The following is a 21,557-nucleotide window of genomic DNA, read 5'->3' as shown; positions in this document are numbered from 1 at the left end:
ACACACACACCACACCCACACCCACACACACACCACACCCACACACACACACACCACACCCACACACACCACACCCACACACACCACACCCACACACACCCACACACCACACACCCACACACCACACCCACACACCCACACCACACCCACACCACACCCACACCACACCCACACCCACACCACACCCACACCACACCCACACACCCACAACCCTAACACTACCCTACTCCAACCCTGATGAACCTGTCTCACAACTTACACCTCCATTACCCAACTCATCATTCGTTACCCTGTGCCATTCAACCCTACCAATCCCAACCACCATCCATCATAACCGTTACCCTCCAATTACCCATATCCAACTCCACCACTTACCCTGCCATTACCCTACCATCAGCCATCTGTTACTCACCATACTGTTGTTCTACCCACCATATGAAACGTTAACAAATGATCGTAAATAATACATACATACTTACCCTACCACTCTAATCCCACTACCACATGCCATAGCCATCCTCACTTGTATTCTGATCGGTCATACGCACACGGATGCTACAGTATATACCACTCTCAAACTTACCCTACTCTCACACTCCAATCCATGGCCCATTCTCATTAAATCAGTACCAAATGCACCCACATCATTATGCACGGCACTTGCCTCAGCGGTCTATACCCTGTGCCATTTACGCATAATTCCCACGATTATCCACATTTTAATATCTATATCTCATTCGGCGGGCCCAAATATCGTATAAATGCTCTTAATACATACGTTATACCACTTTTACACCATATACTAACCACTCAATTTATATACACTTATGTTAATATAACCAAAAAATCACCACCAAAATCACCTAAACATAAAAATATTCTATCTTTCGACAATAATACATAAACACACTCTTTATTCACCGAGAAACAATATGGTAGTGGCTCGCACTCATGCAGGTGCTATGATACAATGGCATCCTATTTCTATTCCCATATGCTAACCGCAATATCCTAAAAGCATAACTAATGCATCTTTAATCTTGTATGTGACACTACTCATACGAAGAGACTATATCTAAAGAAGACGATACGGTGATAGGTTTGTTGTTTTTGTAGGAGTTAACGAAACGCCAAATAATTTTACGGTATGTTGACGTAATGAATTACGATCTAGCTTATATGTCATATTGTAGTAAGTTTATTGGATTCTTCTACATGTTATGTAAATGTAAGAATTACATAGTTACCGTTTTGTACATAGAAACTATAGTTTCTTAAGTACTACCGGATTAGAGGTTTGCTACTATATGTTTTCTTTATCTAAAACAGCTCTGAAACAATACTAAAGCATTACTCATATTATGCTATTGGGTTACCACATTCAACACCACGATAAAAAAAATACCTTGACGCAAGTGTCTAAACAGGAAATAATGAAAGATTTCATACAAGGTTATTTCTAAGGTGCTATATGTCCCTACGGTCTCGTCTAGCCCCATCTCGCATGCAATACCGTAACACAGGTATATGCACACAGAGAAGTAGTAACCCTACGTGTCTTATACTTATTTTATATAGAAATGTTCAATTCTTGCGCTACGCTAAGGCATATAAGATAGATCTTAATTCCTTGTATCAACATATAAACAGACAGCATAACATAGCCAGTTTATCTTACTTATCTTTTACTGGAAGAGATGGCATTATTTGTGTGTATCAAAGAGGCCTTTTTCAATTTTCATTTTAATATTTTTTTCAATATTCTTATATTGAACACATTTTTCTCGCATAAATTTAATTATTGCTCTCCATATCACATTATATCTATGAATGAATATGCATTGCTCTTCTGATACTATGGTATGAGAGGCCTTGGTAAAGGGCATCGATAACCGAAAGAATCATCCGCAGAGAAGTAGAATCTTAGAGCATATCGTCTCGTTGAGACCGTCTAGATTCGCAAAAATAACAGAAACTTGCGTTAACATTGAATTTCAAACTCAGTTTTCCATAATTAACTGTTAAAAAAGGCTACTATAAGGGTGTCAATTACTGTTCTGTTTCGCAGGATTAATTCCGTTATGTGCTCTTGTAATTGAGTTAGCGCTTCTTATATCTCTTCAGTAATGCAGCAGTAATAAAACACATTGGCTTCGCTTTCGCTTTTTTTCCAAATCATTATCGAAGATTCTTTGCTTATGATATACTGGTGCTCGAGGATGATGAGAGGACACAACTTTTTGAGGCTTATCGTTATCGTCTGAGTCACAACAACATACATTAACTGTCCACGATTCAGGGATGTGCTATGAGTTCAACTTTCGCTGTAGTGCTGCCATTGGCGCTGCTACTGGTGTCTGGAAAAACTCCACAGCTTTCAATGGAGATGTGACTGCACGAGTGAGACATTATCTGTATTAGCTTCACAACCATACTCTGTTAGTAAGGAGCCATAGTCGACATCTGTCAACAATCCTAGGAGTTCCAGCTCAATCGGGTATGATATTATCTCTGATATCCCCAAAATACATGGCTGTATCATTTAAAATAAGTGATATATTGAAGAACAGTATATTTCAGCCTGTACAGGATCCTACTCTTTCAACAAAAATGATTTCATCAAAATTAAATCACGCTGCAACATTGGTGAAGAATCTCAAAAGGTTAGTAACGTCAATATATCGCGGAGGTAGCTATCATTGTGGCAGCTAATTTAAAGGATATACAGTTAATTCAACAAGATTTTCAAGTCCATTTCTTTTGGGCACGCTGAACACGCTCAATGTAGTACTTGTTTTGGAAATCACTCGCAGCAAGTTTAATGGGACGAATTATATCAGTAATGTGTAAATTCCGACACAATGTTCGGTTAGTAGATTTACTGCTGGATTATTGGGTTCACCCGTAGACTGTTGCCGACTCCAAGAAAACTATGATCTCAATACAGGCATAAAGAATTGTTGTATCTGTGCCCATGTGATCTGTACCTTTTTTGCGGTACCAAAATCGCATGTTGCACTCACACTACGGAACACATCAACTTGTAACGACAACAATACAAAATACCAGGAGACATATCACTTTTTTTCGCTTAGAATGATTTACAATGGCATACACTTAGAAAAGTGCTATGACATGACGCCCTTACTAGAAGTTACATGATATTCTTTTTTTTCTTTCTTTCTTTCTTTTTCGGTACAACATAATTAATGCATTCATACAGAGCGCATTTCCAGCATCATTTATTGGATAGTAACTCCTCCCGCACTTTTAATATCAATGACGCTGACTCTTTTACTGACGCTGAGTCTTTACCGACGCTGAGTTTTTACCGACGCTTGTGAAAATAAAAAGTACGACACAGCTATATGCGTCGCAAGTTCAAATGTGGGTCTATCGAGCATGTTTATCCTATCCTGTTATGTCATTTTTATCGGAAGTAATAAAAATGTAGAAATCACTTGTTTTTGCCTTTTTTGTGATTTTGCTTTCATTTTTTTTTTGCCCTTTTTTCACCAGCTTGGGGATCAACATCCTGATTTCTTGTTACTTCGATTATGTCTAAAAAGTGCCTTGATTTGAGAGAAAATATTTTCCTCATCTGGCAAGACAACCAAACCATCTTCAGTGAATTCTTCGTGTGTCGCCTTGTCTATTAGTTCCGGGTTTCTCATGAACATTGTAAACGTAAAGAACGGTACCGTACATGCCAAGCCAACCGTCATTATTATTCGTTGAACATATCTGTAAGATTCAACCACAGCATCTCTTTCCGGTGAGCCCCAAGGATAATCACTAATGAATGTATAAGGTGATGCATATGCTATTTCTGCCAATGTATCGTTTCCAAGGTTCTTGTAGAGTTGGTTAGGCATGGTTTGTGTCCATATGGCACCAGAAACGGAGGCACCGATAGCAGCGCCTAGCTTTGAAAAGGTATACTGAATGCCGGTTATTACAGCCATCCTACTATGCGTAGTCATGGCTTGCAGTATGACGATCACTGAATTGCTGCATAGGAGACCGCTCAAACCCATGATAACAGATGCAGCGATAACACCTTCATGAGACCCAGATCCTCCTCTGTATTTGTAAAAAAGGCCCATGCACACCATCCATGCAGCACAACCTCCGATTACAGAAAGTTTCAGTTTCCTTGTCTTTGCCACCAACAAACTGTAGAATGGAGATGCAGTAGCAGCAACAAAGTCAGGAAGGTTTACTATCCGAGCAGCCGAAGTGGACGATTCTTTCATCGATACCAGCAAAACAGGATACAGATAGTCGCACGAAATGAAAAAGGTGAAAAAATTGAAAAAAGTAACACCAAGGGGTGCCCAAATTCCACGATCACTTAGTAATTTGAACGGTAGAAGAGGAGATTTGGCAAATTTGGCCTCCCAATATAAAAAAATGAAAAATAAACAGCCACCTGAAACTAAAGTGGCAATTATTTTTGAATTGTGCCACTTTTGTGATGTCTCATTAGCCAACGTCAAAGGAACAAGAATACACCCTAGCGACACAGTTATTAATAATATGCCAACAATATCGAGTTTCCAGAATAGAAACACCAAATTCTCAAATAATCCGCCCGTTCTTTCCTTTCTAGCCTGTTCTTTGAGAGATCTCCACTCAGCAGTCTTTGAAGATTTGTACTTCATATAAAGAATAAGAAATATAATTGGCAAGGTAGAGAGTGGGTAAATAAAAGCCCACATTGCAATATTCCAGGACCAGTTTTTCTGAGGATTTGCTGCTGTGATAATATTGCCTGAAATCCATGGTATTATGATATATGGCCAATATGAGGCGTACTGGTAAAACATTCTCCATTTCAAGGAGGAGAAATCTGAGAGTATTAATGTCAGGAGCAGATTTGTTCCGACGTATCCACAGTTATAGAAAACCGATCCTGCTGCATACATGGTGAGACGGGTCGCCTGTGATTGAATGATGGTTCCCATTATATAAAAAATAGTTGCAACTAAAAAAAGCCTTAGTCTTCCGAAGTGGTCAGAGAGTCTAGAGTAGACAACTTGGGATCCGACACTCACAACAGCATTGATAACTTGGACAGTTGAAAGTAAGGAGTGTTCTGAATATGAGTTCGTTGCATAGCCCGTATAGGTCGATCTAAGTGTGTAGTCTAAACTAATTCCAAACCCACATACAAACGCGGTACTTATCAGTAGAATTTTATATTTCAAGGAATCAAACTGTGCAGACATAATTTCGTTTTCTTTGAGCTTAAAAAAGGTCGATGTCATAGAGTACGTGTCATCGTTTGAGTGACGTTCTCGCTCAATAATCTCACAGGACTGCCTAATTCCACTTTTTTTATTACTTGAGGCACCAACAACACTAGAACTCATCCGATAATTTATTTACTTGATTATTCTTTTTTTTTTTTTTCTCGTTCCAGTCCATAAAACTATTTTACTTTTCTTATTTATGTAAATAGTATTTAAGATTCTACGGTCGCTACATCTGCTAGAAATGGAATTACTTTAATACATTCCATGTTCTCATATATATTTTACTGACACATTTTGTCACTATTTTTTTTTTAACTTTTTTTTGGAAGTACTAAAATTATATGCTCGTAATTATTGAGTATCAAAAAAAAATAAAAAAAATTGCTGTGACGCCCCTTCAATGTGGTGTCTATACACCTGGTGACTTTAACTTTAACTTTGACCTGTCGTCGTACAATCAACTTACTTTCCGAAAATCCACAACGAACCAGTTATACCGAAGACTTTTGTACGACAAGAATACTGTACCGTCGAAACTATCTCTTTTCAAACTAATGAGTGAAGCTTGTGTTTATGTCTGTTGAAACAAGGAAAAAAATGCGGTGCCTGTCGACAGGATATGAGCACAAGTGCAAAATCATCAAAAAATTGAGTACCTAGATCCGGTGGTGTAGGACGAGCAAAGTTCCTTCATAAACAAACCGTAAGGGTTACTGATACACAATTTCCTTTGTGTAAAGAGTATTTGAGCAAATTAGTCGGCGATTGAAAGCAACACCCTTTTTTCTATATATAGTAGGTGAAAGTTAACATGCGAGTAAAAGTAGTGCCACATTTCCTTTGCAGCAGGTGCAAATTAGTACATATTTAACAGATAGCGCCGCACCTCATATGCAGCGCGTACATGATACGAGTCGACAAAATATGCAAAAGATAATAGTGTCATCACACCTTTATGAGAAGCGAATTTTTTTTTTTTTTGGTTTAAATATATATATACATATATATAGATGTATTCTAGTTATACTCATACCTAGAACTGATCAGACCAGATCATACCTGGTATAGAGCTTAATCGATAGAAATTCAAAAATATGGAGGAAACTAAGTACTCTTCGCAGCAGGAGATAGAAGGAGCATGTGGTTCAGACGCTTCATTGAATGCTAGAGGTAGCAATGATTCTCCAATGGGACTTTCCTTGTACCTCTGCCTGGCTTCGTTAACTCTTGTACTATTCATAACTGCACTGGATATTTTGATAGTGGGAACTATTATTGACGTGGTCGCAGAACAGTTCGGAAACTACTCCAAAACAGGTTGGCTCGTTACAGGCTACAGTTTACCAAATGCTATTCTGAGTCTCATTTGGGGAAGATTCGCATCTATCATAGGTTTCCAGCATAGTCTCATTTTAGCAATACTTATTTTTGAAGCCGGATCCCTAATTGCTGCCCTTGCCTCTTCAATGAATATGCTCATTTTCGGTAGAGTTGTTGCTGGTGTTGGGGGAAGCGGACTCCAAACGCTTTGCTTTGTTATTGGTTGTACGATGGTTGGTGAAAGGTCACGTCCATTGGTGATTTCCATCCTAAGTTGTGCATTTGCTGTAGCTGCTATCGTTGGTCCTATAATCGGAGGTGCCTTTACAACCCATGTTACCTGGAGGTGGTGCTTCTATATCAATCTTCCTATCGGTGGTCTTGCCATTATTATGTTTTTACTCACCTATAAGGCCGAGAATAAGGGTATACTTCAACAAATTAAAGATGCTATAGGAACAATCTCGAGCTTTACTTTTAGTAAGTTCAGACACCAAGTTAATTTTAAAAGACTTATGAATGGCATAATCTTCAAGTTTGACTTCTTTGGTTTTGCCCTCTGCTCTGCAGGGCTGGTCCTTTTCCTACTGGGGCTAACCTTTGGTGGTAATAAATATAGTTGGAACTCTGGCCAAGTCATCACATATTTGGTTTTGGGTGTCTTACTTTTTATTTTTTCATTGGTGTACGATTTCTTCCTATTCGATAAATTCAACCCGGAACCTGATAATATATCCTACAGGCCTCTCCTTCTAAGAAGATTGGTAGCAAAACCAGCCATAATAATAGTAAACATGGTAACATTTCTATTATGTACCGGTTACAATGGGCAAATGATATACTCTGTCCAGTTTTTCCAACTTATATTTGCGTCGAGTGCATGGAAAGCCGGTCTTCACTTGATACCAATCGTTATTACCAACGTTATTGCGGCCATTGCAAGTGGTGTGATTACCAAAAAGCTCGGTTTAGTTAAACCACTCTTAATATTTGGAGGCGTTCTTGGGGTAATTGGAGCAGGGCTTATGACACTTATGACAAATACGTCCACGAAGTCAACTCAAATTGGTGTTTTGCTATTACCGGGGTTTTCCCTTGGATTTGCTCTACAAGCATCGCTCATGAGTGCACAGCTTCAAATTACCAAAGATCGTCCAGAAGCTGCTATGGACTTTATTGAAGTAACAGCTTTCAATACATTCATGAAGTCATTAGGTACAACTCTTGGTGGTGTGCTTTCAACCACTGTTTTTTCCGCCTCCTTTCACAATAAAGTATCACGAGCTCATCTAGAGCCTTACGAAGGAAAAACGGTTGATGACATGATTTTGTATCGTCTTCAAAACTACGACGGTTCTCATTCGACTATTGGAAACATTTTAAGCGACTCCATTAAGAACGTATTTTGGATGGATCTAGGGTTTTATGCCTTAGGATTTTTGTTTTGTAGTTTTTCATCCAATAAGAAATTAATCATACCAAAAAAGGACGATACACCAGAAGATAATTTAGAAGACAAGTAGCGCAGTTATTTTCTTATTTTCATTTTATTTTTTTTCGCCTTTTATACAGACTTCAACACAATCAGAATCAAATAGGTGTATCGCAATGGAATGTAATTTCTTAAGTATTCTATATGTACTTAAAACCTATTAATATATGGATCAGTAGTTCATAAAATTCATGCTGGTGCGTTCAAAGATGTGTCTTTAGTAAGAAATCTGGAAAATTCGCGAGCCTGAATATACTCATCGCAGTGCAAGAAAAAGGTTGTCTTCTTTTCTTTTCTTGACAAAAATGCAGCGATAACCTGTAAAGAGAATCTCAAATAGACACATGATAGCAGCTGCGTAATAACAGACCTCAACCGCAATCACATTAAAGGCGTAAGCAAATTTGGCCAGCAAAATTTTCGTTTGTTCCTCGACATAAATTCTCATCAGAAAAACTGTTTACTGTCAGTGCTTTTGTCTTTGCCGCCAATACGGCAGAGAATTACATAGTATACTACGATAAACTTCTATAAATTTAAATATAGATAAAAATAGCACGATATGAACCACGGTACTCTCCAATAGTATACTTGCGATAAAATCAGCAGCTAAGTACTGAATAAGCATTTAAATTATGGTATTTTTTTTTTGCTCCTGCTGAATATTCGGGATTCTTAACGAGAGAGTTTCTTTTGTGATGATATAATATTATTTTCTAGTATAAGTAAAACTATCAAAAAAAAGTAATAATAACGTAGCTTGTTTATATACCATAAAATGTACCAGCAAAATTTTGTTTGGCACAGACAGGTTCAAAGGAGTTATTTCTTAAAGTTCTCAAAAAAAGTAGTGGATTAGGACATATAGCCCTGAAAAGTTAAAAGCGACTTCCTGAATGCCTTCTAATTACACACAAATATATGACGTAAGCAGATCGTATACTTCGTAGCTAGAACTGGAATGAATAAAAATAGGAAATTCTAGTTGTCTTATCTTTTATTATCGAATGAGACTTTAGCCAACTCGAAAAGGTTTTCGAACTCGCCACTCTGCCTACAGAGGCGGTAAAAAATGGTATTTCGATCAGATATTAGAGTGTATGGATGATCATACTCCTTGACTCTGCCCATTTCCATCACCAGAATTTTGTCATAATCTATTACTGACCTTAATCGATGAGCAATAGTCAAAATTGTTGTATTTTTCATTGTTTCTCTTATAGTTTTCTGAATTTTAGCATCAGAAATATAATCTATTGAGGCGGTTGCTTCGTCAATTAGCATTATATTACGTGCACCAAGCATGGATCGTGCCAAGCACAAAAGTTGTCTTTGCCCTTGAGATAAGTTTGAACCACCTGATTTCACAACAGTATTCAAATCAATGAATCTATTTCTTAGTTTATGACTAGAAAAATTAGGCTGCTCTTGCTCAAAAATCAAGCACAATTCATCGCATTCTTCAATTAATCCCACTTTGGATAGTACGCCATAAATTTGTACATCAGAATACCGATCGAAAGGATCTAAATTAGATCGAACAGTTCCATCAAATAAAGTAGGATCCTGTGGGATGCAGCTTATAGAATTTCTTAAACGCTCTAAAGGGATATGTTTTATGTCTTTGTTATCAATAGTAATCGTACCGTTTTCCCAGTCTGAAAGCCGGTAAATAGCCGCTATAATAGAAGATTTCCCAGCCCCTGTTCTACCAACAATACCAACTTTTGTTCCTGCTTTTACCTTGAATGATACATTATCTAGTGCCTTAGAGGAATGAGGAGAATAGCGCAATGATAAGTTTTTTAGTTCAACATCTCCTGTTTGAGGCCAATTAGCTGGAGGTGATATGTAGCCGTTTGATTCGGAAGGTATATCTGTATATTCTTTTATTCTCTCTACTGAACTCATCAAAAGTTCAACGCTTGAAAATACTTTTATGATCCATTGAGCAGTTTCAGTAAAGGAAAAGGCATTCGATAACAGTATCCCCGCTAGCCCCGCATCCAACTATGAGGCCTTCATTATGATCATTACAGAAGAACTAAAAAGAACAAGTGTCCCAATTATATCCACTCTATATGTGATCCACTCGGTGGCCATATTGAGATAAAAAAATGGAGCATTACTTCTGTCAATTGCAACCAAAGATTGAGTGATAAACCTACGCTCATCTGCTAATGCTCTAATTGTAGTTACTCCTTTGATGGCTTCAGCGAATAACTGGTGTATTGGAGAGATATTGATGTTATCTATTCTCTTCAACTCTCTAGATGCACGAAGATATAACGTACATACGGTATAATAAAGAGCGCATAAAGGAATAGCAAATAACAGAAATTGAGGAGTAACATATCCAATTAAAAGTATAATCCACAGACAAACAACGACGCTATAAGAGAGTCCTTCGAAATTAGGGATCAATTGTTGATCAATAATATCCATATCCTTGCTAAATCTGTTCATTATTCTTCCAGTCGGCGTGACATTATGAAAACGTAACTTGGCATATAAGATACTGGATAGAAGCTTCGCAAATATTTTCTTGGTGACGTTGGTACCTGAAATTATTGCTATCCAAACTTTACCAGAAGTTAAAAATGAAGAAACAAGACCTATGATAATATAAGTCAGTAAGAAATAGATGTTAGAGTGACCCTCAACTATTCTATAAAGCCAGGTAGACTTACTCCCTGAAGATCCAGTGTCCAGCCAGTATCTGAGCCAAAAGCCCTGAGACAGTGTGATTCCATGAATAAGGATGGAGGACGAGGTGAAAACAAAAACAACTCCCAGTCCCCCGAAATAGTCTGCTAACCATTTGTAAGCTGAAAATTTAACTGATCCTTCCATTTTTGTTTCCTCAAAATTTTCAACTTCAGCACACACTTCGTCTTGCGAGTTCCCTCCCTCGGGATCTCCATTCTTAGTTTTCTTTGATGTTGTTGATCTTTTCAAGTCAATTTGATTGTGAGTTGTATTTTTTGAATCATTGTTTATGCTTTCCCTCAAAAACTCATTAGATTTAATGAGGTCCGATGGTTTACCCTGTGATTTCACCTCGCCACGATCTAAAATCACAAGCCAGTCAGCCCGTTTCGTAACTAAAGAAATATTATGACTCGTAATGATGCAGGTCCTTCCTTTCATCATGGGGCCGCATAAACACTCTTCATATATATAAAGTGCAGTTTCAGGATCTACTGCACTCAAGCAATCATCAAGGATCAAATACCTGGAAGAGGAGTAAATTGCTCTGGCTAAAGCAATCCTTTGCTGCTGTCCGCCAGATAAGGAAAATCCTCCATCACCCACGTCTGTTCTTATGCCAGCTGTCATTGCTTTGATATCTTTGTCAAGACAACAGGATTTCATTACATCATCAAATTTTTGTTTGTTGAAGATTTCTCCAAAAACAACGTTATCTTTAATTGTTCCACTAATCAACCACGGAGTTTGAGAACAATATGCCATTGAATTCGTCATTCCGTCTTTACCAATCTCTAAGTCGTCGCGGGATTCAACTGTAGGTACGTATATTTTTCCAGAAAGAAGGTTCAATTCTCCCAATAGTCCAAGTAATAGCGAAGACTTTCCTGACCCAGTCGGACCTATAATTGCGTTGAGACTATTCAGCTTAAAATCAATAGAAATGTTCTTAAGTTTAAAACTTGTTTCAGCAGCTTCCCATTCCATGCTTGCATCTTCAAAGCCAAATTTAGTATTGCTTTGTTCCAAAATCTCATATTTTCTTGTTTCTGATTCATTAAGATAATCCTGGATTCTTTCAAGAGAAATAAAAGACTGTATCAAAAGGCTGACAGTCGAAGCAATTTGGTCCATGGGTGTCCTCAATATTGCAAATAAAGAAAGAGCTGTAAATGCTATTGTAGGAGTAAGTGTCTGATTTTGGAATTTAATAAACACTGAGAATGTTATTGCAGAGACCAAAGTGGGCCCAAAGAACCAAATGAGATGGTTCAAAAAGAAAATTGTTGCCTTCTTTTTAAGGAGTCTTATTTCCCCATCTCTTACGTTTATAATCTTTTGATAAAACAGATTTTCCCATGCCAGTAGCTTTATTACACGTATTGAGTTCAGAGCCTCACTAATCCCAGAGGTACGCTTGTCAGTTAGGATTAATTGATCGGCCTGATAGTTCCCGTAAAAAGTTGCACACCAAAAATTCAAAGGAATCATGGCAAGAAGAGCAAAGGTACCAGCAAAGGCGGACCATCCCAGTAGGGAATATAGTATCATTAGGGCCGTAACTGTCATGAAAACTGCTTCACATGCCAGATAAAAAGTGTTCATAGCTTCAGAAACCTTGAAAGCGTCAATTGACATAACATTGTTCACAGAGTTGTCTTTCCTACTAGACTTTTTTCTAGGTTCCGCTTCAGAAGAGTCAGGATTTTCTTCAAAGGATGTTGACGCATTTTTTTGAAGTGACGTTGTTGAGTCTTTTAGAATTGTTCTTCTTAAGGTTTTGGAATAGATATTGGATATCAAAACTGTTCTTAGTTGCATAGTACCCTTTTCACCTAAAAACAATCCTTGACCTCTACAAGTCGTGGCAATGATTTTACTGACGAGCATAGATGAGACGTATAAAGACACCAAGTTCCATGATTTTGACTTTGGGTCATTAACGTATGATAGTATTCTTGGCATCAACAATGAGGGTACAAAGTTCAAAAAACTAGATACAAAAGCCAGAAATAATTGGGAGATGAAAACAGCCTTAAAATAACAAATAATGTTTGGAAGGAGCCTTCCTTTTTTAGAAGACATTTCAAAGTTCGCCAAAATTGCTATAGACTTATTATTAATATCCAAATCCCAAATATCAGCGTTTCCAAGGCAGTGTTTGTATGCTTTCCAAATAAGCCGATCAATCCTAGAAAAAGTAAGAAGGCCAAAGACGGTAGGAGCCGGTGGCAACTTTTTGTTCTCATTTTCAACCAAAAATGAGTACCTAGTTCCTTCTATACTTGACGTTGATAATAATAATAAAAGCGCTAAATCAATGAAAGTCTCGGAAATGATATATTTGACCATAATTTTATCTTTTATCTTTCCAATGAAGACGGAACGAAGAGGTAAAATCGAAAGAGTAAACAGGGATGCATATGAGTAAAACGAAACAGCCCATAAATCACGCTTACATGCTAAAACCCACCGAAATGACTGGCTTGCTGAAATTAAACGAAGTGTAATAACAACAAGCAGTAAAATCCAGAGAAACATTTGAACCAGAAAACCTTGGTGAAAGAACTTTTTGTTATCCATTGGCATACTAGATAAAATATACAGGTGGATAGTAAGCTGCAAAACAATGAAGGCACCCTCTATAAATTTTTTGAATTTGTCGAAAGTAGATCTATTATTAACATTACAAAAGCTACGGCTTTCCCATGCAGATTTTAGTCTTAAAACTGAGAACCTTGCATATTCGTGGTTTCCATTACCTTGTTCTTCAAATTCTGGCGCTTCATTTGTATGATTTTTCCCCCTTAGATAAAAGGCTCGAAAGACTTTGCAAAACGCGTATATCATACCAGTCAACAATATAAATAGAGGAAATTTAAACTCGATATATTCTCGCCTAGCACATTCCGAAAGATCATCACGTTCCCAATAGGGGCATGTACCATTTTTTATCATTCCTAAAAATTAATACTGTGAATCGTGAAAAGTATGTTTAATAACTAAAAAACAAATATTCCAGAACGCCAGACTTACGCTATGGTTATCCTATATTTTACTGATCTTTCCATAACAAGTGGTAATCCAATTTTTTAGGCATTTTTTATAGATAGTAACATGATTTTTTTATGACAGAGTAATGCACCCAATAACTTCTAAAACAGTATGATATCCCATTTTCGTTTAATAATCGATCATGCGTTGTACTGTCATGTCCGACTTTATTTGCTCAAAAGGACTTTGTTATATTTTTGGTTGCATATTGACAGTAAATTGGACACCCTGAAATTGCAGTTTTGAGAAAGTTACAACATGGCGGAAAAATTAACTATCGTGATTTTCATCAAAAAAGCGAGTACTCTCCAAAGACCTTTGACCGTCAGTTCTAGTAAAGATGAAACCCAGGAAGATATGTTAGAAAGTGATGTTCCGTGACCTTTTTTATTCTTTCTATTAAACTAGGACTCTAAGATATAATTTTTTTTTATTTTATATACCATTCGATGACAGTCTCATAAATCTTGAATATTTTAAACGTGTAGTTAAAATGTACGCAACTGTAGTAGGAGAGTAAAGAAATAAAATTGTTGAAGAGTGATTATGGTATTTTTCTAAATCGTGGGACAAATGTTATATTTTGTGAAATATGGCACTTTCAAAGAGTTGAAAATTTTGATCAAAAAAAAAATGATGCTATAAGCGAAATAAATCTAATATCTTGGTTAAATCTAGACACCATTATCCAATAAAAACAACAATATATTTGCACAATATTCCGAATAAAGCTTTTGATTCCAAAACTGTAATCATCAATTAAGTATAAAGATCATAAAAACCACCGGGTTCCGCTGAAGAAAAAAAGTAAAGCGTTTAAAAATAGCCCATTTTATCAAGAAGTACGTTGGTAATCCCAGAACCTATTTACAAAACGCAGTGCATCAATCTTGGTTTTATCTTCCTCCAATATATACTTGTAGGACGGAGGAAATTTTCGATTCACATTGATTCAGGTAAGCTCAATCTATCTTTCTAAGCTCACATGTATTTGTTGCTCATAACAAAACTGGCTTTTCAAAAAGCACTACACTGAAGGGTTTTAGAACTCTTGGCTTTTAGTTCGTCATTTCGTAGGGCCCCAGAATTTTCCACCCAAATATCGATTACAAAAACCCTCTGAAGAAAAGCGATAAAACAATTATTTTTTCCATTACCGGTTCGCGACGTTGCTTATGTACTTTCTATTAAGCTTAAATCGCGTTTATTCTTATTCATTTCTTTACGGTTGAAAATACACTCTGTTATACCTTATTAACACTTTTTTATTTTCCATTCTTACTCAAATAGAAAGATAAATATTCTAGGTTAGTATTTGTGAAAGGTTCTTATAGTGAATATTTTCTTAGTATGAGCGTCTATTATATTATCTGGAAATTCAGAAGTACTGAATACGACCTTAGTGTTAGCCAACTCAATAAAGACACTGCTATAGTGGTGCTCAATTAAAATTACCGTGAATTTCGGCTCTTGCCAGAAGTTCTTTATGGACTTTCCGAGTATCGCCATGCTAGATTTAATCGTTAACAAGTTTCATGATTTCAAATAAATGAGGCTTTGCTGGTGACAATTCAGAAAATCGGTACCAAAGAATGCCTATCCTACTTTGTACACTTTCATTAAGTTATGCGATCAATTTTCAAATAAAAAATTGTAAATAGCTTTTCGCGTAAATTAAAGCTTACAAGCTGAGAACTAAGACGACGTAGAGCTCTCTACCTAGGTGTGTTTGTACTCATAATTTAGGTTTAGGATATGTGTAACATCCATGCACAACGAATACATTAATTTCAAAAACATAACATGAATCAATGTGATGCAGCCAGTGTGTGATTAGATACTCACATATATTATTACAATATCAATTTCTTCCAGTAGCAATTTCATGTTGGGAAAACACACTAACAATTTTAAAGAACACATTGGTTCATTATAGTACAGCCCACTCTTGAAAACATGGATCTCAGCGTGGTAACATCGCTCAATGGTTTTCAGCACATTTGCCAGCTGTTTCGTATTATTCATTGTAAATGTTCCTTTCCTTGTGCTTTGTAGAAGGCGAATAGGGCCCCTATAATTTCAATCAACTGTTATTTCAATCGTACGCCCATTTCGTTGGATAGAAGTGAACAGAATAATTACTTACTAGAATTCGGATGGATAAAGAGTCTGTTCTGTTTGTTAGGACTCATGCTGGGCACGATTAGCTTCTATAACCCCGTATGCTTCTTATATTGGAAAAACACTACCTTGCTGGGTTGAAAGATAAATCATGGAAGCTTTCAGATAGAGAGTGATGCTTTTCTTGCTAGCTCATCCGTTGCCGCTACTCCTTTTCCTATATTCTTCAGCATGTTGTGTCAATTAAAACCGTTGTTCTTTCCTAGACAACTGTTTATTGGGATGCGCAGACAGCAATTGACTGATACCCTCCAAAATTTCTAGCCAAGATTTGAAGACAGTGCCAACGTCTTAACTGGTGTCTATAGTACTGATACCACTGTCTGTTTATCATACTATCTTTGGAGTCTTTTATCCGAAAGTTCGTCTTTACTACATTTTACTGCGTTAAGCAAAATTGTCTGAAAAAAAAAAGGTCTTTTAGTAAAGATCACAGTTTTTTGGTAGAACGAATTGTTGTGATAATAACGCCGGGCAGTAGTAACTATTGTTAAGCTTCAGCTGTTGGTTGACTTTATGTTTCATTAAAATGCAGTATTTTATCTCAAACGGTATCTAAAGCAAACCGTTCAATTTGTTGAAAATCTATTGATCAAAACATCTACTCCATGTCCAATAAGCTTTGTCTTTAATCGAGATTTATATGTATTAAAAAATATCAGTTCATTTTCAATAAGCTTCTATACTCGAAATGGGTGTCTTAGTACAGCAACGTTCTCTGGTGTGGCTTACATAGAGAAAACATAGAGATGCCACTCCCGGAATGGTTTCTCGTTAATCCTATATATAGAAATGATTTTAATAAAAAAATAATACATTCTGAGCTATTTGAAGTAGAAGAACAAAGAAATGAATAGTAAATAAATAGGTACATAATATGGCACTAGGACGAATCGTAGACGCAGAAGTATCAATCCAAAGGATATTTCTGCACCTATTAAACGATTGCCAGTAATAGGGAGGCAATGAAAATACTAATACCACTATTGGTTAGTAGATGATTTGCAATGCCGAGGTAGCTTGACATCTCTAAAGAGGCTGTACTAGATCCTATCATACTACTTGCTGGTGTGCCACGAGGCTGTTGAGATACACTAATCAACACGGGATTTGTGACACTTTTGCTACTGACAGCCTCAGAAGCAGAAACATTGTCGCTATTTTCAGACGCGTTGCTTGTAGTGGTTGTATGTGTTTCAATAGAAGTAGTCCCAGAAGTTGGAACAAAATTGTTGTTTCTGCTTATGGATTTTGTCTCAGCAGCCTCTGAAACGAATGAAGCCTTACTGGCACTATTTTCGATGTCAGAACTAACCGCTAGTTTATTTGTAGCCTGTGGGCTCCATGTGGAATAAACTGTAACGACATCATTGACGGTAGCAGTGGCTGTCGAAACGATAGCAGGTGAAGCAGTTTCGGAACAGACACCAGACTCACAAGAAGTAACCGTAATTAGGGTGGTTTTTTCTTCTGACTCTAATTTACTTACCGTTGTTAATTCCGTAGCAGAAAGAGGGCACCATGTAGTATATTCAGTGGTAATCCCATTGATGGTAGTGGTGGCCGTGGAAACTACAGCACTTGAGACTGTGTTTGAGCAGCTATTTGATTCACAAGAACTTACAGTAATCAAAGTTGTTTGTTCATTTGTGGAGGGTGTTTCTGAAGTCATCCTATACACAGTGGTGCGATCACGAGAAAATCCGGAAGAAGTTTCATCACTGGTAACTTTGCCTGTTTTGGGAGATGTAGCTGATGAAGAAGGCATAACGCTGGCGCTATTTTCAGACGACATGGTTTCCTTGGAAGAATTTGTACTTTCAGTTTGACTATTGAGCCCTGTAGAACGAGGGGCAACTGTGGAAATAGGGGAGGATGGAGTCACAAACTGAGAAGATATTTGAACGGAGGTGGAGGCTGTAGAAGTTTCGTGAAAGCTGAAAGAAGAGGTACTTGTAGATTCGATTTCAACGCCTGAAGATTTGATGCCTGATTCACTGGATGTAGTGGGCGATGTTCTATGTGATTCAGAAGATTCTGAGGAACTGACTTTGGTCGAAGAAAAACTTGTTAATGCTTGACCGTTTGAACTAACGATGGAGCTGTGAAATATTTGTTCGCTAGAAGCTGAATAACTACTTGGTAGAGAAATACTAGAGATCAGGCTTACAGACGATGTGGATGAACCAACAGTTGAATCCTTAGATGTAGTGTCATAGCTGGTAATCAAATTAGTTGGTGATGAGGAGATACTAACGACCTTCGTTTTCATTGTAGATGGTTTGAATTCAGAAGTGATAGTTGAGGGTAGAATGGTAACTGAGGCCGAGGATTCAGAAGATTCGGAAGTAATTGGTGTGGAGACAACAGAGCTAGATGTTACGGTTTGGTTACTAGGATACATGGGCGTAATGCTATGTATGGATGACGTAACATAACTTTTAACGCTGCCTTTATTTGACGATATGAAAGTACTAGCATTTGACTCTACAGATGAAGTTGGAGCGTTGGTATGCTCGCTTACAGTTGAAGATAGGCTGAAAGAAACGGTTGTGTCTGTTTGGACCAAAGACGTCATGGTATTGGAAGTTGAAGCGGTAAATGAAGTAGCTGTGCCAGTAGATGAGGTTGCATATGGAGTGGATGTGCTTGTAGACTCGGTTTCGGTGCACTCTGTACAGACTTCACTGGACGATGAGAATGAGCTAGTGTAGTTTGCGGCAGCAGTAGACGAGCTGACATATGGTGTCACATAACTGGTAGACTCGGTCTCGGTGCACTCTGTACAGACTTCACTGGACGACCAGGAAGAGCTGGTGACATATGGAGTAGAGGTGCTAGTAGACTCGGTTTCGGTGCACTCTGTACAGACTTCACTGGACGATGAGAAAGAGCTAGTGTAGTTTGCGGCAGCAGTAGACGAGCTGACATATGGTGTCACATAACTGGTAGACTCGGTCTCGGTGCACTCTGTACAGACTTCACTGGACGACGAGGAAGAGCTAGTGACATATGGAGTAGAGGTGCTAGTAGACTCAGTTTCGGTGCACTCTGTACAGACTTCACTGGACGATGAGAATGAGCTAGTGTAGTTTGCGGCAGCAGTAGACGAGCTGACATATGGTGTCACATAACTGGTAGACTCGGTCTCGGTGCACTCTGTACAGACTTCACTGGACGACCAGGAAGAGCTAGTGACATATGGAGTAGAGGTGCTAGTAGACTCAGTTTCGGTGCACTCTGTACAGACTTCACTGGACGATGAGAATGAGCTAGTGTAGTTTGCGGCAGCAGTAGACGAGCTGACATATGGTGTCACATAACTGGTAGACTCAGTTTCGGTGCACTCCGTACAGACTTCACTGGACGACGAGGAAGAGCTGGTGACATATGGAGTAGAGGTGCTAGTAGACTCGGTCTCGGTGCACTCTGTACAGACTTCACTGGACGACCAGGAAGAGCTAGTGACATATGGTGTCACATAACTGGTAGACTCGGTCTCGGTACACTCTGTACAGACTTCACTGGACGACCAGGAAGATGTTGCAGATGATACACAAGTTCTTGCATGCTCAGCAGGGTTTGGAACGGAACAGTGAGCTTGAGTAGCATTATCGTCAAAAGAAAAAACATATCCTTCAAAATCATCATTAACCTCAGTACCATCTGGCAATACCACACTAACAGGAAGCGTACCCCAGGATACAGCATTTGAATAAACAATTTTGATCGGGTAATAGTAACCGGCGTACATGTACGTTGACCCCTTTATGTCGGTAGGTGCATCTGCGTTCCATGGTTTAATACCGTTAATAGTGAAATCCGTTGATGTGATAGGAGGCTGTTCCTGTTTACAACATTCAAAGGCAACATTACCTCCAACCGATAAAATTGCTGAATCATCCACAGTAGCGAAGCCAAATGTGTAGGTACCAGTTTTTGGTGGTAAAAAGTAACCTGTCATTTCCACGGTTACGTTGGTGGGTGTTGTGTAGAATCCGAACAGATCTGAACTCCAGTAGGCAGCGCCTTGATCGCAATCGTCATTTTCACGTTTCTCAGTTTTAGAAGAAAGAGTTGTATTATCAGAACAAAGTTTAACGCCACGCTTCACTGGTACAACCTGGGAAGCGCTATATTCAGTAGCATCATCATCGGAACAAGCACAAGTATCTGATGCGCCATTACATGGGATGGAATAATCGATGGAAAGCTTTGTTTGCCCACTTACAGAACCCAGTTTTTCTGCATCAGCATAACCATAGGCCATATATGACGGATTTGAGTATGTAGATGAATCTTTTAAGGAATATTGGTAAAAGTTTATAGTCATACCATTTTTCTTCTCTCCAGCTGGCAAACAAGCCTCTGTAGTACCTAGAGCAACATTAGCTACAGATAGCAAAAATAGGCCGGTCAAAAATATATATCGAGCAGCCACAGGCATTTTTTATTTGTTGTTCTTTGATTAAGCACCCTAAAACAAATCTTCAACGTAAACTCGAAACAGTGGAACGTAAAAGAAGTGTCTCTTTATATGTCAACACTTTCGCACTCGAACATGTTTTGAGCAAATATGTATACTTGCTAGTTATACTAGAGTCTAAAAAAGTTAAACCATGAATCATTCGTTACAACAGAATAAATTTAGGCGACTTTCTTCACTATTGGCGTATACGTTTATCGAAGGAAACATTCAGGCAGGAGCCCATTTGGATGTTTTCTTACTTTTTTCACGGCGGATACATACCAAACAACCTTAAAAGAGAAATATAAATTTCTACCACACAGTTAGCACATAACTACTCTCTAACGCGTTTTGCATACACGTGACGGATCACAACAACCCTGCAGTGTACGCATTCTTCCCGTTTGCTATGCGCTTCTAAATTGAAGTAAGGTATAATTCCTGAAAAGAATTATAAAGGAAAACAAGCTTTCGTGTGCCAAAAATTCGAAACTGATAAAACACTATCATGATAAAGTGAACTGGAACTGAATTACAAAATTTACTGCACGATTACTATAAGACGCGCTTTAGCAAATCTAAATAATTGTACAATAATCCTAAAGCATAACATTCTTTCTGTCCATCATGGCCACACCTCCTGAAAGTTTTTGAACAAAAGGGGAAATTAACTTTAGTGCGTGAAATTATGAAACTGACACCATAAGTTGTTACTCGTGCTGATGTAATACTTTTCTACTACCGCAACTGAGGAAAAAAAGAAATGCAGCGCTAGGGTATTTCGTGTAAAACATTCTGGAAGCTTAAAGCTGCGCAATTTTGAGGCAGACGAAGAAATTTTTTAAACTTTAATCCTAAAAAAGGTTTGTCGTAAAATAAGGTTTTCCGAAAAAGGCAATGCAACAGGCGATATACGTTGTAAAGATTTTTGAAGAAACGACCGTAGAAAGTGAAGTCCGCGGTTCATTTGAAAATTGAGGTGAGGGTCCTTCCAAAATAAGAAGTTCAGGGCTAGCTAACATAACGGTTCTTTCATGAGGAAAGGAATGGAGAGATGTAAGTTAATTTCGTGCCT

At 37.9% G+C, this 21,557-nt stretch overlaps 5 protein-coding genes across 5 annotated transcripts, besides 2 other annotated features; 1 reads left to right on the top strand and 4 right to left on the bottom strand.

The window, feature by feature from the left end:
- Nucleotides 1-913: a telomere (TEL11R; Telomeric region on the right arm of Chromosome XI; composed of an X element core sequence, X element combinatorial repeats, and a terminal stretch of telomeric repeats).
- A 235-nt stretch (nt 914-1,148) lies between these two features.
- Nucleotides 1,149-1,387: a long terminal repeat (Ty5 LTR).
- A 2,140-nt stretch (nt 1,388-3,527) lies between these two features.
- Nucleotides 3,528-5,375, bottom strand: GEX2 (glutathione exchanger; the record flags this gene model as incomplete). The annotated part of the gene is made up of 1 exon (NM_001179896.1): nt 3,528-5,375. The coding sequence occupies one exon, from the start codon at nt 5,373-5,375 to the stop codon at nt 3,528-3,530; it is 1,848 nt and encodes a 615-aa protein (NP_013032.1).
- Nucleotides 5,376-6,352: 977 nt separating this feature from the next.
- On the top strand, nt 6,353-8,101 carry VBA5 (basic amino acid transporter; the record flags this gene model as incomplete). Its single annotated transcript, NM_001179895.3, has 1 exon — nt 6,353-8,101. The coding sequence occupies one exon, from the start codon at nt 6,353-6,355 to the stop codon at nt 8,099-8,101; it is 1,749 nt and encodes a 582-aa protein (NP_013031.3).
- Nucleotides 8,102-9,060: 959 nt separating this feature from the next.
- Nucleotides 9,061-9,981, bottom strand: YKR104W (uncharacterized protein; the record flags this gene model as incomplete). The annotated part of the gene is made up of 1 exon (NM_001179894.1): nt 9,061-9,981. One exon carries the CDS (start codon nt 9,979-9,981, stop codon nt 9,061-9,063), a length of 921 nt encoding a protein of 306 aa, NP_013030.1.
- A 99-nt stretch (nt 9,982-10,080) lies between these two features.
- NFT1 (putative multidrug transporter NFT1) lies at nt 10,081-13,737 on the bottom strand (the record flags this gene model as incomplete). Its single annotated transcript, NM_001179893.3, has 1 exon — nt 10,081-13,737. One exon carries the CDS (start codon nt 13,735-13,737, stop codon nt 10,081-10,083), a length of 3,657 nt encoding a protein of 1,218 aa, NP_013029.3.
- Nucleotides 13,738-16,951: 3,214 nt separating this feature from the next.
- On the bottom strand, nt 16,952-20,461 carry FLO10 (Flo10p; the record flags this gene model as incomplete). Its single annotated transcript, NM_001179892.1, has 1 exon — nt 16,952-20,461. One exon carries the CDS (start codon nt 20,459-20,461, stop codon nt 16,952-16,954), a length of 3,510 nt encoding a protein of 1,169 aa, NP_013028.1.
- Between the last annotated feature and the right edge of the window lie 1,096 nt (nt 20,462-21,557).

This window comes from Saccharomyces cerevisiae, chromosome XI, assembly GCF_000146045.2.
Source record: "Saccharomyces cerevisiae S288C chromosome XI, complete sequence".
Classification (NCBI taxonomy): domain Eukaryota; kingdom Fungi; phylum Ascomycota; class Saccharomycetes; order Saccharomycetales; family Saccharomycetaceae; genus Saccharomyces; species Saccharomyces cerevisiae.
Note: the sequence above shows the minus strand (reverse complement) of the source record. Positions and strands in the feature narration are given on the sequence as shown.